The 16,781-nt window shown below is 38.7% G+C and overlaps 1 protein-coding gene across 9 annotated transcripts in view; it reads left to right on the plus strand.

The window, feature by feature from the left end:
- dnm1a (dynamin 1a) overlaps positions 1-16,781 on the plus strand; it is a 46,280-nt gene that overhangs the window by 14,423 nt on the left and 15,076 nt on the right. For 3 of the 9 annotated variants that reach the window (XM_077542835.1, XM_077542833.1, XM_077542840.1), the window contains exons 10-16: positions 860-998; positions 4,643-4,729; positions 5,917-5,987; positions 6,074-6,125; positions 6,507-6,518; positions 8,387-8,416; positions 8,714-8,827. In XM_077542835.1, coding sequence (XP_077398961.1) covers positions 860-998; positions 4,643-4,729; positions 5,917-5,987; positions 6,074-6,125; positions 6,507-6,518; positions 8,387-8,416; positions 8,714-8,827 — 505 coding nt within the window. Of the gene's footprint in view, positions 1-859; positions 999-2,355; positions 2,495-4,642; positions 4,730-5,916; positions 5,988-6,073; positions 6,126-6,506; positions 6,519-8,386; positions 8,417-8,713; positions 8,828-16,781 lie in introns of all 9 variants that reach the window. The other 6 variants (XM_077542834.1, XM_077542841.1, XM_077542839.1 and 3 more) reach the window with 3 other exon arrangements.

The raw sequence follows: 16,781 nt of genomic DNA on the forward strand, positions 1-16,781 counted from the left end.
CTCAATGCCAAGGCTGCTTGATCAAATCAGATAATTAAGTAATGAGTATCTTAAAATAAGTAGAATTATATTCTCTGCCATTGACGACTATAGACGTCAAAAATACATTTGAACTATTTCTTAACAAGAATATGAATACCTAGAATTTTATTATTGTACATTTAGAACAGATATAAAATATGTGATTAATCGTGAGTTAACTAGTGAAGTCATGCGGTTAATTACAATTAAAAATGTTAATCGCCTGTCGCCCCTAATTTTTAATAATCTTTTTTTTTTTTTTTTTTTTTATGAATTTATGGCAGTGAATGAGATAAGCAAATGTAGGTTAAATTTAAGAAATTATATCTTAAATAAAAGATAAAACCCAAAAGGGGGGAACAAAAATACCTCAACACGTCATATGCATATTTAAATTGCATTTACCCAGTTTTACTATGGCTGACTAGATTTCTCATCCACACCATCACCAGTCAAGATTCAAACCCGTACCTCTCGACTACGAGGCAGACGTGCTCACCACTAGGTCCGTCGTGATGCCCTGATTGAGTAAAGAAAAACCTAATTGGTGTTTGGGGGGTGACTTTGCTCATGGCACGACTTTGTGGATGCGTTCGTGAACTTTTATCACTTTTATCTTGTTTGTCTTGTGTGTATGAAGTGAAGTGTTTTGTCCTCGAACATCATTAACCGTAATCACATTTTGTCTTCAGTACATGAGAAAAGTGCAGTGAGTCCTCCCTTGTCCTTTATGCTTTTTTCTCATGACTTGTGGTGAGATAACTTTCTTCACAATTAACACTTTTCTCTCTCGTCCAACTTTTTCTTTCTTGTCTGCGTGGCTGGTTCTGACGAGCAGAACTGGTCTCTTCACCCCGGACATGGCCTTTGAGACCATTGTGAAAAGGCAGATTGGGAAGATTAAAGAGCCTTGCACCAAATGTGTGGATATGGTCATGTCTGAGCTAGTCAATACGGTTAGACAGTGTACCAAAAAGGTAAAGAAATGTAGTAAATGCTGGTTAGCAACTTTTTATTTTGTGTGTTCTCAAATCCCTCGTCCGCAAAGACCCGCCGCTGTCAATCACTCCCCCTATTGTCCCGTGAACTTGCCGCTCGCTCCAGTCTCCTTGGGTTGTTTTTGGACAGTGAGGGGTCTGGGGTGGGCTGCGGTGCACCTGCCTCGTCTTATGCGGTTGCGTTTTGTTGGGCAGGCTGTGTTGTGGTAGAGAGTTGTGCTGCTGGGGATTTAAAAACAAAAACAAAAGTATGGAGGCTGAGTTGTGGTGAATGTATGGCTGCCAGGTTAGGGAAAGTTTATTTACAGTGGAGGTTTTTTTTAGTCGACTGTGTCCACTCCCACAGTGGTGCAGACCTCCCTCTCGCAGATCCGCTGGCCCCTTGCGAAATTACAAACATAATCAGAGATAGGCCATGCACAGGCTTTACACCAGTCACAGAAATAGTTACCCAACATACATAATCAAAAATTAAATATATGTATTTGCCTTTATTGTTTTACTATACAGCAGTTATAGTTATTAGCTAGTTATAAATATTAGCTTATTTTTAAACTTCATGATTTAAAATATCGACAATATGGCCCTACAATGGTTATATTCAATTTCCATTATGTCTTATATACAAAATTATTCTAGACAACAGAAGGCAAAACTATTTTTATGCATCTATACTGTTGTTAGCAGCTCATATTTTTATTTATTAATCTGAATGTTGGACCACTCTCAAAACATTGTAAACATTTCCTCGTGTGGAATTGCGGCATAGTTGAAGAGAAAATGTCCACTACTTCCCTTTCCTGAACTGGCAGCCATATTGGATGACCTCAGCGTCCAGACTTGTGCGTGTGTGTGTGTGCGTGAGACCGCAGCCGTGCACCTGTAGCATAAAAGAACCATGATGGTTGTTAAAAAAACAAAACAAAAAAAGCATGTGTGGCCAAATTTCAACTCCACCGTGACAGCCGCCTTCCAAAAGGAACCTGAAGGCCTCTACTGGGATGCTCCGTGTTATTTTTGGGATACAGCGCGTGGAAAAGGGAGGGGTCAGGGGAGGCGGCTTGCACGGCTGCGGTCTCGCTCTTTCTCCCGTCTCGTCCCGAGGAGAGAAAAAAAAAACAAATGTCTCACTTTCATTTTCTTCCTTCTGTGCTGTTTTATCTTCCCACTCACCTCTCCTTGTCTTTTTCATTTGGAATACGTGACCTCCCATCCGTCTTTTTTCTACCCTCTTCCCTCCTCTTTTTGATTTTTTTGCTTCTCCATTTCCTTTCCCGCCTCATTTTATTTCTTTGATATGAATGTTGTCTCCCGTGCCGCCTGCCTACCCCTACAGGACGGGTCTATTCACCCCTGACCTGGCTTTTGAGGCAATAGTGAAAAAGCAGATCCAAAAACTGAAGGAGCCCACACTGAAGTGTATAGACATGGTTCTGAGCGAGCTCATCTTCACCATACAAAAGTGTAGTCAAAAGGTAAAAAAAAAAAAAGTTTCAATTTGTAAAGTTGTGCAGGTGGGGCAGACCGATGGCTGGGCTTTTTCGCTCGAATTATTGATTTTAAGACGTTTTGTTTTACAATTTAATTTATTTTACTGAAACATGAGGCTACGATTAACCTGGTTGATGCTAGAAAAAAAAAATGGGGGATGTGAAATTAATAACAATAAGAATACTGACTAAAACAAATAAATAACAAAAAAAAAAGCTAATGTTCAATATCCTGACATTGTGAGAATTTGCTTACTAGAGTTATAATAAATATGGATTTTTCATTATAGTTAGTGTTTAATATGTTTATGAATATAAAATAAGCCTCGAAAGCTCATGTATGAAATTGACAGAAGAAAAAAATAGGATTTTTTTGCCAGAATTATAGCTGGTATTATTTTTATAAATGTAGAGTTTCATGTTTGTCTTCTTGTTTTTTAAACACTTTCATTTTTATTTTATTTTATTAGCGGAAAAAAAAATTTTTTTTCAATTTTAATTTTAGTTGTTTCTTTAGTTTTCGAGAACCTCGTTTCTTGCTAATAATGTGCCCAACTAACTTGATTTCTTGATGTAGATCAGCAAGTGCAAGCATTGGCTGTGTACGTTGTCATTAGTTTTAAAAATGCCAAACACAATTGTCTGTTTTGTGGCAATATTATTCTTGTATGATGTGTATACATATGTCAATGTGTGGAAACAGGAACAGGAGGTTGCACTGAAATTTAAAAGGCTATTTATCAGTAGCATGCTAATGCTTTTTCGTTTTCGTATTATTACTTAAATATACCCCCAACTGCCAGCCGTAATCGGTCTCTCCTTACTCAAGACTTTACCCATGTGGCCGTTTAAATACACAATTTTTTTAACTTTTTGTTTTGTCTTTGTTGGCCTTCTTTTGATAGTTTAATTCCTTTATTTCAACTAAATCTGCATGTTAAGTCATTTTATTTCTGACCTTACCATGCCAAATCTCTTCATCTTGTATCCGTGTTTTTCCAGTATCTCTTTATTAACTTAAAGTGGCGTGACTGACCCATGTAGTTCCACTCAACTTCCTTCCTTCCACCATCTTGATTTTTTGGGGTTGTTTGTTTCTACCTGCTTTTATTTGTCTTCCATCCTGTCTTCTTGCCCGAACGAGAGCGTGACCTCCTTTGGATTTCTCCTCTGTGTCATGCTGTTATCTTGATTTCCACTTGCATAGATTTACTGTGTTTAAAGATAGACTGTATTATGATATACAGTGCTTGGGAAAATCCACAAAGGGGTCAGTTTGAAGTCGTCCTCACACCCCCGCCCCCCCCCCGCCCTCAGTCCCCTCCTCTTTGCTCCTTTTTGCATTGCACATTTTTGCATCCCTGCATGCGGCCTTGCTCGTGACAGTGAAACAAAACTTTTCTACACTGACACAAACCAATTTGCCTCTCTTCATGTCGCAATGTGTGTCTTAATGATTTGCTAGCAAATCAGAAAACTCTTTTTGCTCACCAAGTTGACTTGACTGGCAAACAAAAGGCAAAATTTACTCTATAAAGGCCATTTTGTTGTCTTTTATTGTGGAAATTAGAATTTACTACATTGTTGTTTTTTAAGTTTAGTGATTCACTCGCTTGTATAGCTACGCACCAAAACACCACGACTTGGGAGGTGAAAAAGAGGTCTGATCATTCCCATTCAACTTCAAGATGCATTGTGTCATGCAACTAAAAAAAAAAAAAAAAGTCATTTTTCCCTTTTGCTTTAGTGTCTGTGTAACAGTGGAGGCCTGCCAGTGTGCGTGTGTCATTGTGGCTTTGCAATGAGCTCATGGAAAAAGCCCCTCAGTGTGCTGGGAAAGAGACACTCCTCTGCCAGGAACATTGTTGAGCCTGCATTTGTGTGGCAATATCACAGACTTTGCACTATTCCTTTGTTGTCCTCTAATTTTGTGATTTTTTATTTTTTTTTTACACCTAAAATCACCCAAAAAGTGGACTAGCGCCCAGTCTGCGATAAACCTTTCTCTCAACCCAGAACGCTTCTCTTCGTGCATTGTTTTTTGTCGTGCTTGTAGTGGAACTGTGTGATGTGGTTGAGTGTGTATGCATTTGTGTGCATGTGCATCCGAACCAATGTGCTATGTGCTTGTAGCTGGCCCAGTACCCGATGCTGAGAGAAGAGATGGAGAGAATCGTCACTCAGCACATCAGAGACAGAGAGGGCCGCACCAAAAACCAGGTAACATAACAGAAAAGTGCAATTAATCATATTCTGGATATTTATTGTTCATTTAAATAGACCACAAAATTCATTAAAATTAGTTGTTATTATTATTATTATTATTATTATTATTATTTAAGTCCAGTCATTTTGAATGTTTTAGAGCCGTTTTGTCTCAAAATAATTGATGTTAGATTGAGAAGTTATTGTCAGATTACTTGCTCCAAAACATTTTTGCTGTTACATTTTAGCTTGTTATAAATGATTGATCACATGTTATCAATATATTTTTTGTATGTATATATCTTAAGCATCACCTTGGCACAAACATTAAACTTGAAAATAAGAATTATTATTATCCTCTATGCCACCTAGGAATAGGCATTAAAATGCTGGAGAGGGCCAATATTTTTCATCAGTCCTACTCGGGGGGTCACATATAATGATTCACTTCCTAACCAGACTATACTAACCCAACAACAAAGGGTTTGATGCGGATAACAAAAAAAAAACATATACTGTGCAGTGAAAAGGTCTCTCTTGCATAAAAATGACCAATTAAAGACGGCACAAAACTGCTGAACAGCAAACCAACATTAAGTGCAAGAGCTCATTTTGCACATAAAAAAAAAATCAACTCACTCAAAATTTTAATATTATTGAGGTTCTATTTATTTCAAATCTGCCCGAAATTATTAGGCCTACTCATATTTTAATATAGAACAATATGAGGCCTAGTGTAAGCACAACTAAGCCATGTCTGCCATCTAGTGGTGAATGGTGATATTACAACTTAAAACTGTAGTTGCTGCATCACAGTTCAGCACCAACAAATTGTCATATTCACTTAATTTTTTTCAGTTTTTTTAATTTGTCAATTTTCCGTTTATTTTTTTAGTTCATTTTCAACTTTTTATATAAAACATATTGAATGTTTATCAGTCTTTTTTTTGAAGAATTTTTGGGGGGTTTGCAAAAAATAATAATAATAGTTTGTTTTTTTTATTCATCATTTGTTTTACCTAAAAAGGTAAAAAGTAAAAATAAATGTATTTAAATTTTTTTTTGTTTTTACATAAAAAACGGTTCAGTAAATGGCAAGTGAATATAACACAAAATAATTATGACAAAACCATATTGCAGTGCATTTAATTAATGAATTTTACAATGGTGTGCTGAACAACGTCAATGCCCTCGTTGCTTAGGTGCTCCTGCTGATCGACATCGAGTTGTCCTACATGAACACCAACCATGAAGACTTCATCGGCTTCGCCAAGTGAGTCATCGTCGTCTTTTCGAGCAAGGTGGCCTCTCTCCGTCGTCGTGCCCGCGTGCCAATTAACGTTGGTATGTCCTATGCAGTGCCCAGCAGAGGATCAGCCAGATGAGCAAGAAGAAGGCGGCTGGGAATCAGGTGATAATAATAAGCTTTGAAACCGTATTCATCAATTTGGCGTTTTAGTATCAGGATTTTGGCCACTTGATCATTAGTCTACTGAAAAATGGTCGTGATCAAATTTACCATCAAATTCCCCTAAGTATGTTTATCCACATTAATCACAAAAATGTAAACACTGAATAAAATTTCGTCCGAACGTCTGGAAACATGCAAATAGGGAAAGCACACATCATGATTCTGCTTTTGCATGACTTGCATTCTACTTTTGATGTCATCTTTCTCTATATTTTTTTATTCTTCTGCTCTTCTGAGCGCTCCAATTGTGTTGTATTTTTCTTTCATGTGATTTCCCCTTAAACTCCTCCTCTTCTATCTGTGGCTTGTGTGCTGCTTCAGGACGAGATCATGGTGAGTGGCTACCGTGCACGCCTGAATGAATTTCTGTGAAAATGGATATACTGTATGTCTTATTGTAGATGTGGCGCAGTCTAGCATTGTGTGTGCGAAATACGTTGCCTACGCCAATATTCGGGCTGTGGTGGAAAACCCCTCGGCTGCTTCCTTTTCCCTTATTATTTGTATATGTGCATTATTTCACACGCTCACACATTTCTATTAAAGGATGATCAATACACTAAAACCTGCTTATATAGCGCATAAAGAAAGCCCACCCCTCCTTGCTTCCCTTTTGTAAATACTGCCACCCAACTCTCCCCCCACCCTGAACTGTGCTGTCAGTGTTTGACAGTCGTCATAGCAACCACCCAGGTTGGGGTGCTGGGGGGGCAAAGGTTAGACGTGCAGTAAACAAAGTGGTGATCTGTGCTTCCTGTTTACACGTGGATGTAGTTGGCCCGTAAAGACCCCCCGACTGCTTCTGTTCTCCATCTTAGCTTGACTTTCTAAACCCCGCCCCCCCTTTCCCTCCACCCACATTATGAGTGTTTACTACATGGGTAATCATTTGTCTTTTGGCCTCATTAAAAGTGGCCTTGTGTAAGTAAACATTTGAAAGTGTTTGGTGGTCAGAAATGTGCATTTTTCAAAACCACAAGGTTGTTCCAGAGCGCTACGGGGCCTTCGATTTGTATGGTTTTCAAAACAACTTTTCCCACAGGAAATATTGGCAACTGAAATCATTTGTTTCAGCGTCATACTGTCGCCATCGCGAAACCATAAAAAACTCCACAGGAAACGTGTTAAGATTGAACATTTGAGCATTTCTTGTCAAGCAAGTGTTTAAATGAAGTAACCACTGTTGATGTGAAAACGTAAAACAAAAAAACATTCTTGACTTTGTAAAGTGTTAGGAAATTCTCCTTCATTCTTTAATTTCTTGGGTAAAGCCAAGTAAACCAACATAAAATGTAAAAACCGTACAATAATTATGCTTTGATTGTCAAGTCTGCATATTATTTTTATTTTATTCTTTTTTCCTCTCACACCTTTGCTGCTATTTCTCTCGGAATAAGTGCAGCTAAAAAAAAAAGTAGAATTAAATCTGTGATGTGTAACATTTGATGTCTTTCGCGGTGTGACAATTTCGGCCGTTTTTTTGTTGTTGTTGAGACTAGCGATTCCACCGTGCAGTGAAGGTGAATACTGAAAATACACGATTAATTAACGTCAACACCAAAGTGGTGTTGGAATTACATATAGATACCACACGATGGCGGCAAAGCTCCTAAAAACAGAGAGGCTCATAAAGTATCAACACCACGCTTGGAAAATACATACAATTAATGAACCCATGTCACATAAACATGTCAACAATTAGTCAACACAAACGAGCCGCCTTCATTTGAGACTCAAGAATAGAAATCTACACACATTAGTATAGTTTAGTAAATACATACCGTACATACTGTACTTTCACCTTTACTTCCGCCTGTGCATGAGGTGCATTCAAAGACCACCAACAAAATAGGACATCTCAGATGCAGACAGAAAAAAATATCTAAATGTCGTTGTATACATTTACTTGGATCATTTTGGCTGTTTTCTTTCTATCTTTCTTTTTTGTTTTTATGCTCATCATTTTTGCACTTAAAGAATGAAATACTGCATGGTCTGAAAAGGGCATTTGGACAAGTATCCCCCACCCCCCACCCACCCGCTAATGCTTGCTGTCCCAGCAGCTCGCTATGACATGCAGGCTTTTGACCAACAATGCGCACTGTATCTATAACAAATATTTGTATCTATGCGTTTGGCCTCTTTGATAAAGAGCCCTCGTTGGCTTTGAGTTGTAACGTTCTCTCCACGTTCTCATCCAGCCGGAGAGAGGAGTTAACGATCGGTTCAAGGTAAATGAAGTCGCACATCACGTACTGTGTGTTTTCAATAGAGGCAGATATTATTGTTGTACCACAACAGTGTATAGAGGGCCAATTAATTAGCCACACAAAAGATCGATCAAAAGTGCTGCATTTACAATGATAATAATTCTCAGATTTCTGGGCATTATTTTCTTGACAAAGGCAGTATTTTTGATTCACTTCTTGCTGATGTACCTAATGTTGCGGCTGGTGAGCGCAAGTGTGACATCAGCGCTTGTACGTCGCCAATAATCCCGTTGCGTGTCCTGTCTGTCCGTTGCCCAGGTGATCCGAAAGGGATGGCTGACGATCAACAACATTGGCATCATGAAGGGCGGAGCCAAGGAGTACTGGTTTGTCCTCACCGCCGAGTCGCTGTCCTGGTACAAGGATGACGAGGTGACTTTTTTTTTCCACCCGCTCACACACTTTATTATGTAAATAGTATTTGCAAAAAATAAAACATTCACATATGCACACAGAAAGCTTAGTAAATATATGAATAATATAATATATTGTTTCTAAAAATGAGTGTCACATTCAGTCATACATGATTTTTTAAATTTTTTTCTTGAAGAGTAACTCCAGAGTAACGTTTCAAGATATTGATGAGGAAACGGAGCATACATTGTAAAGTTTGATAAATAACTTTATTGGGAGAGCTGTTCATGTTGTACATGATTTGGCCACTTGGAGGCAGTGTGGTTCCCCGCGAGTTGTAGCCACGTTAGAGAGTAGAAGGAAAAAGTCACGATCAAGTTATTCCGATAAAAGTTGTTGTTTTTTTGCAGCGTAGGAAAAGCATATGCCGGTGCGTAATGTTAAGATGCTTCTCTGTATACATTCCTGAAGCGTTTTGTATGAATTGACGTTCTTTTGAGTGATAAAAGTGTCGTGATCAGCGCGCTAATTAGCATTAGCGAGTCAGACTGTAGTAGATCATGCCGATTCTTTGCACATCTATAAATTGAAGCAGAAGTCATTGACAATCAAATCATTTTTAATCCAAAATCGTTCCGAAACGAAAATCGATTCTGAATCGAATCGGAGACCCAAAAATCGGAATCGAATCGAGTCGTGAGACAGGTAAGGATTCTCACCCCTAGTAGTTAGTCTAAATTTGATTTTATATTCATATTTATTCCTGCGTTTGTGCTGTTCTTCAGTCATCGCAACAAATAAGCTATAAGTGTGCGTTCATTATGTAAAACTATATGGCAAATATTAAAGTTGATGCCAATACTGTATTGCCAAATGATTTTTTTTTTTAAGTGTTAAATCCTTATTTTATTATTTACTTTCATTATTTATTTATTTTATGTATTTTTTTAATTTATTATTTTATTTTATTCAAAGCTGGGTCCATATTGTGCAAAATACACCATTTGCACTACTCATTATTACCCTCTATGGGACACATAGTGTATTGAACCGCACATTACAATAAATTTGTCATTTTATTGATCATTTTCACAATATTTTTGAGGAGTGCTACATTAATTTGGTATATATTTCTAAATAATACAATGTCTTTGTAATATATAATATTTGTATGTCTACATCACCTGAAAAAAGATTAGTTTGTATGTAGGTAGGTAGGTAGATACTTTATTCATCCCGTGAGGGAAATTAAATAAATGTGCAGTAGTTTTCACCCCAACCTGAGCCAAAAGGAACATTTCTGTTACATTAATTTCTTCCAGCAGTCAAACTCATTTTTTTTTTCTTTTCCACGTTGTGCTCCAAAAGTTCATTCCAGCTTTCGCTCCGTGGCTTTTTTTTTTTAGTCAAGTTCAGCGGTTTTTGAACACGTTTGAGCCAACACATTTTGTTACTGGGCCGACTGGTCAAAGAAAGGTCCCATGATGCTTTGTGGAACTCTTCAGAGCGAGCCACGCAGTCTCGCTGTCTCCTGGATGTAGCCGCAGCCGCTCATATGTGTGTTTGTGTGTGTGTGTGTGTGTGTGTGTGTGTGTGTGCGTGTGTGTGTGTGTGTGTGAGAGAGGGATGGAGAGAGAGACGAAAGAGTCAGGACCCCCCAACATGTCAGACGCCAAAAGCTGGCACCCACATGTGCATACCAGAGCCCGACTCCCCAACCCCAGCTCCTCTTGCCCTTCCCTGCTCCCAATTACACACACACACACGCGCTCACACACACACGCTCACACACACACACGTAATCTGCTTCTAATAAACATACTTCATTTCAAAGAGGCTGCTAGTTGGACAGGACGTGAGGTTGTGAGTTTCTGTCTTTTGTTAGCCGGTACCGTACACGTAACTAAGACCATGTGAAAGGTAATGGCGAGGGGGGTAGGGGGGGGTGCGAAAGGTTGATGCGGACACGATACTTTTTTTTCCCTTTTTTTTTTCCCTCCACTTTGTACACATTATACATTGAGCTCCCTCCCTTGTTGTGTGTATTTATTTAAATGCGGAGGTGCAGAGAGACCTCAAGTCAACATGTGGCTTCAGTGTCATAAAATAAACAAACAAAATTCATCATGAGAACAATCATTTAAAAAGTTAATTTACATTTAGAATCACGTCAAACATGCACGCATCATTGCTGGCGTGGGAGAAAGATGCAACACAACATGGTTTTGTGCAACTCACACACTTTTATTGCTTGGCCTCTTGTCATGGGGAAAACCCTCACTGTAGTCTGGCATGGCAGCGCACACACTAACCAAAACATCCTGGCACTGCATATTGGCTTGGATATTGTTATTACTGTGTGTGTGTGTGCGTGTGTGTGATTCAAAAAAAGACTCCTGGTCCATATTACCCACAGGACATGCCGATTCTTTGAATCAGACGTCTCGGTGTAGAGGGAGAAGATGAAGAAAAGAATAAGATAGCTGGAAACAAAAAAGAAATGAGCATAAAAGAGCCACATGACTGTGATTTTATAGACTTCCAGCACGAGTATTCATTTGTTCGCGTTAATACATTTGTTCACACTATCCAGCTCCGGCGTGAATTGAGTGGAACGCTCTGTTGTCTTGATGGGAAAGGATTTGTTTTGTCGTCGTAGCTGATGTTTTGTTTTTTGGTAACACTTGATACTAACAATCTGTTGTAACTAGTTTAAAAAATCATTTGTAATTAATGAATCATTAACAACGTGTTATTTGTTAACAGTTTGCTAAGGATTTATAATGATGCGTGTATATAGTTAATATGTCATTAATAAGGTTAGGTAATGAGTTATAGTTAATGATTTATATCTATACCTACTAAATGAGTAATAGAGCATAAACAATCTATTAGTACATTACTAGTGATTTGTTGAGTATCAGTTAATAGTTAATGTATGTTATCGGAACATTATTCTTAAGTTGCAACTCTTCCTCATTAACTGTTAGTAAATAACTCATTAACAGTTTACTAATGATCTATTAACTAGTTATAACTGATAGTTGTTAGAAAGTGTTACCTTTTTTTTTTTAACAAAGATGGTTGACAGCAGCATGAAAATCTGATAGTTGTTAGAAAGTGTTACCTTTTTTTTTTTTTTTTTAACAAAGATGGTTGACAGCAGCATGAAAATCCAAACCTCTAAAGTTTCACACTGCATTTCCTCAAAAAGTGCATGTAGCGGCCCCCAATCTACAATATTTGCCTCACCCAATATGGATTTCCCTGTTCATAGAAGTTACAATAAATGATAAGCCCTGCTGAATTCTGTTGCTAACCAAAACAGCAACACCCGTTGGAGCACGTCATCAGTTTCTCAGATGAATTAGAGCGGAATGGGTTCCCTGCGCACTATTAAAGATCATCTTAGTTCATGTGTGGACGGGTGAGCTTTTCCCGTCCCTTACTTCTGACCTGTTGGGTGTCACAAAGCCCCCGACAACTCAGCTCCGAGGATAACAGGGACACACAAAACCCCTTCCCCTCAATAAGGTTCAATTTAATTAAATTAATCCAAAATGCAGTCTAATCCACAGGTGCCAAACTCAAGGCCCGGGGGCCAAATCCGGCTTGCCACACCATTTTATGTGGCCCGCGGAAGCAAATCGTGTGTGAATGAATTTCCATGATTCTTGCTCAAATCTTGACCAACATTTCAAATCATCATGTGTAATAAATAATAACACTGAAATTAATTAATTAATTATTATTTTTATTTTTTTTATTAAATTTTTTTTTATTATTATTATTATTTTTTTTTTTAAGCTACCTTGAAAAAGTAACTTGAACATTAATCGAACAAACTATTATCCTTGGATTGTGATTTCAAAACAAGTAATCAATTTGTTGTGTAACGATGCAATGTGACGATTAAACTAATAAAAATTGATTAGGTTTAATCGTCATTATGACCATCTGAGGGAAGCCTTAACTACCGTAGCCCGTGACAAAAATGAGTTTGACACCCTTGGACTGTTAATGTGGTTTTAAGTTTTTTTTTTTTTTACATGTCTAAGTCTTCTCATATGTTGGAGCTGTAATATTTTCTTTTCTTTTTTTTTAGTTAAGTGTCCTTATTCATTTGTGGGGGGGGGGGGATTGAAGAATGTACTGGATTAGATTGGTTAATTAGCTTGATTAGCTAATTTATCTCCCCAAAAAGCTATAATTTGTCGGTGGTTAGGCTTGGTATTTCGCAACATGTTATTTATTAGTTAAAAGAAAAACAATGTGTAACAAATGTCAGTTGTTTATTAATTCATCGTGCGATTTTGTGTTTGTGAATTCCTACTCCATTTTGCTGCATGTCCCTTGACATCCCACTTTTCATCGCGTGGACATTTCTTTTTGCGGGGACATGCAAATGAGTGTTTTTTCACCCTATCGGATTCCGTGTGTGTTGCGCATGTGTGTGTGTGTGTGCGTGCGTGTGTGTGTGTGTGCGTGTGTGTGTGTGTGTGTGTGTGTGTGTGTGTGTGTGTGTGTGTGTGTGTGAGACTGGGCTTCCCTGATAGTGCTGTAAAGCCGCCAAAAAGCCAGACTTACCAAGTGATCCCAGCAGTAAACATCTTAAGGGAGAGAGGGTGGGCTTACATCACACTCACATGCCTTCTTTAAAGTGCGTCTGTGTGTGTTTGTGTGTGTTTGTGTGTGTGTGTGTGTGTGTGTGTGTGTGTGTGTGTGTGTGTGTGTGTGTGTGTGTGTGTGTGTGTGTGTGTGTGTGTGTGTGTGTGCGCGACCGCGCACCAGGGCTTTAAATGGAAACAGGCCTGCTGGTTTGTGGTTTTTGATGCTGCTCCCCGTGTTTGCATTGTTTTTGTGTCTTTGAGGGGGAACTCAAAACATTGTGTAAAGGCCAACTGACCCCCACCACACACACCGCGCCCTCTTTGGGGTATATACAGTGGAATCGAGTGCAACGTGACCTCACCTGCAAAAAAAAAAAAAAAACTATAACGATTTATTTGTTTTCGGGATGAGGGGAGTTCTAGTAAAAATAAACATAAAGTGAACAAGACAATGATAGAGTGTGCTCTCTGCACATAACGTGGTCATTTGAGGTGGAGATATAATTGCATGTGTTGGTCGCTTTGGGTTTGTCTATTTATATATTGCATGGGTGAGACTTTCCTGGCTTCCGTCCTCACCTAAATTTAAATCTACTTCATGTTTTTTAACCCTTTTGGAATTATTTTCGGTAAAAAAAGAAAAGAAGAGAAGATTAATATATGCTGCTTGTGAAACTATATATATCATAATGACATCATTATAATGAGATAACAATAATTATGATGGGGGAAAAAAATCAAATAAAAAGTTTGTAATGACTTGGGGACTATACTGAGGATTTTAAAAGTTAAAAAAGTAAATAAACAAATAAATAAATAAAATGTTTTGTAGCCATTTATTTGCATTTTCAAGTATTTTACGAGCAACCCCAAAAAATGGCAATCAGGGGTGTTTTTTAAAAAACTGTTTTGTATGAACATATTTTTGCTTATTTTAAAATAAAAGTCACCCAAACAAAAAACATTATATTTCATATATATATATATATATATATATATATATATATATATATATATATATATATATATATATATATATACTGTGTATATATATATATATATAGTTCACATTTTAAAATTGGGGTTTCGTACATTTTGAAAGTTTAGCAAACATTTATTTAGCATTTTAAAGTCTAATTCAAAAGTTATAAAAGTATAAACCTTCTTTCAAAGAATTTTATGACTCACAAAAGTTTGAAAATGTAAGAAACACATTTATTAAATTAATTTAATTATTTTATTAAAGTAATTATTTTATTCTAAAACATAATTCTAACTCTAAACTTATGACGTGATGAAAACGTAGATTCTCATGAGACGCTTTAAAAAAAAAAATCAAATAACAGTTCTGAATGGAAAGCATCTTTATTTCTGTTTTTTGTTTTTTTTACAAGTTGAACATGTTATTTGATTGACATCACAAACATCAATACAGTACATTGTGTTTAGAAATTAACAGGACCATCTCTGGGTAGTTTCTTAAAGGATTTTGTGGTCGATTCAGAACTACTCAAATGGATTCTTCCTCTTCCTCAGTCGGACTGAGGATGGTTCTGAAGTGGTAATTCTGGTCCCGTGCTTCCCCGGGCCAGCCTAACCAATGTGCAGACTACTGTACAACCACTACTTCCTGAACAGGTAGTCTGAACACTGGGCGGGCGGGCCGGGCTTTGAAGGATGCTGGATTGATTTATTTTGGGTGATTTTTTCCTGAAAAAAAAAAAAAAAGTGGACCGCATGCTTTTACTCACCCGAGCCCATGAGGGGTACATTGGATGTGGTGGGGGGGAGCGGGTGGGGGGTGAGACGGAGGTGATAGCTGCTGATTGGCAGATTCTACGACGTTCTCTCCCCAGCATCCCGCTGTGAGGCGCATTCCATACATCTGTGCAGGGGAAAACACGTTGAAAGCTCGTCTAAAGTTAGCAAGCAAGATTTCAACTCATGGTGATGAGTTCCCATCTCAAAACTCCGCTCTTCTTCGTCGGAAAAGTGATTACCTGTAGTTGGAGCATCTCTTCTTCGTATCTTCTTGTCCCATTTTTTTCTTGGCTCCTCATCTTCTGGTTAAACCTGGAACAGAAAACTTTCCCCATTGTTTGCCTTTCCAAAGTCCAAAAAAAAAAAAAAAGAGAGAGAGAGCGGAGCGAGAGAGAACGAGGGTCCACCTTGCTGGAGGCTTGACGTGGCAAAGGACTGACCACCAACAAGTTTCCCCTCCAGGAGACAGAAGGAGGAAAATGGGCGAGCGGGAGAGAGAGAGGAGATAGGGAGAGAGAAAGAGGAGGAGCTCCCCTTTCATTCCCCCCCCCCCCCTCATTCTCTGTCCCTTTCTACGTCCTTTGCACCCTCCCTCTGATTTGTCTTAACCACCCCCCCTTACCCCTCCCTTTTTCATCCATCAACACCTCCCTCTCCGCCGTCGCCGGCTTCCAGGGAGAAAGTGGAAGTTCAAAGGTGAACAGGAAGTGAAGGCCGTTCGTTCTGTTGTAAACTTTCTCCATCATCTCCATCCAGTCTACTCTATCTGTGCATGAGGATTTGCATGCTGAAGGGATGGAAGGAGGAGGTGTGGATGAGAGCGGAGGCCCGGGCAGGAATGTCTGCGTTTTGTTGGCAAGCGGGAGGAGGAGGAGGCGGCCTTGTAATAACTCCAGATGTGCGGCCCTGTGGTCTCCATCGCGCTCTCGCTCCCTCTGTTTTTGCTTCTAAAGCTGATTTCCTCTCGCTGTCAGGGCTGAATAAAGAAGCCTTTATGTAGACCCTCGCCGCACACATGTGCAAGGAGAAAAGGGGGGGGGGGGGGTGACATACAGGGGGCTAAATCAGAACCAGAACAAATGAACGTGCACATACAGTACTGTGCAAAAGTCTTTGATTTGTTGTTTTAGCATCGCGATAATCATCGCGTACAACTCGGCCCAGACGTGCTTTTATAGGCCGGCGAAATGGATTTGAACTCTAGCAATCACTAGTGAATGAAGGGCGGACTTTCTGCTTTAATTGAAGAGACTTGACAAAAAAATATGGCTTTGAGGAATTACAGACATTACAGTGGGCAGAGTTACTTCCACATACTTTTTCTAACCGTAACAGCGGCACGCGGAAAACGTCATTATGTAAATAGAGGTCATTTGCGCGTTTCATTTTCTACAGTCAATAAAAGACGTATTCATGTCACTCACCACACTAATAAAGTAGACAGTTCTGCGTCGCCATATTTTGTTTACCTCTGCTTGTGTACAATATTTTACATCAAACGAACAGACTTGCATACACGCATATCGACACCTTCTTTTTTTTTCTTCTGGAGAGCTCAGTATTGTTCATTCGGTAATTTTACCGATATCGACACCTTCTTA

This window comes from Vanacampus margaritifer, chromosome 14 (assembly GCF_051991255.1).
Source record: "Vanacampus margaritifer isolate UIUO_Vmar chromosome 14, RoL_Vmar_1.0, whole genome shotgun sequence".
NCBI classification, from domain to species: Eukaryota; Metazoa; Chordata; class Actinopteri; order Syngnathiformes; family Syngnathidae; genus Vanacampus; species Vanacampus margaritifer.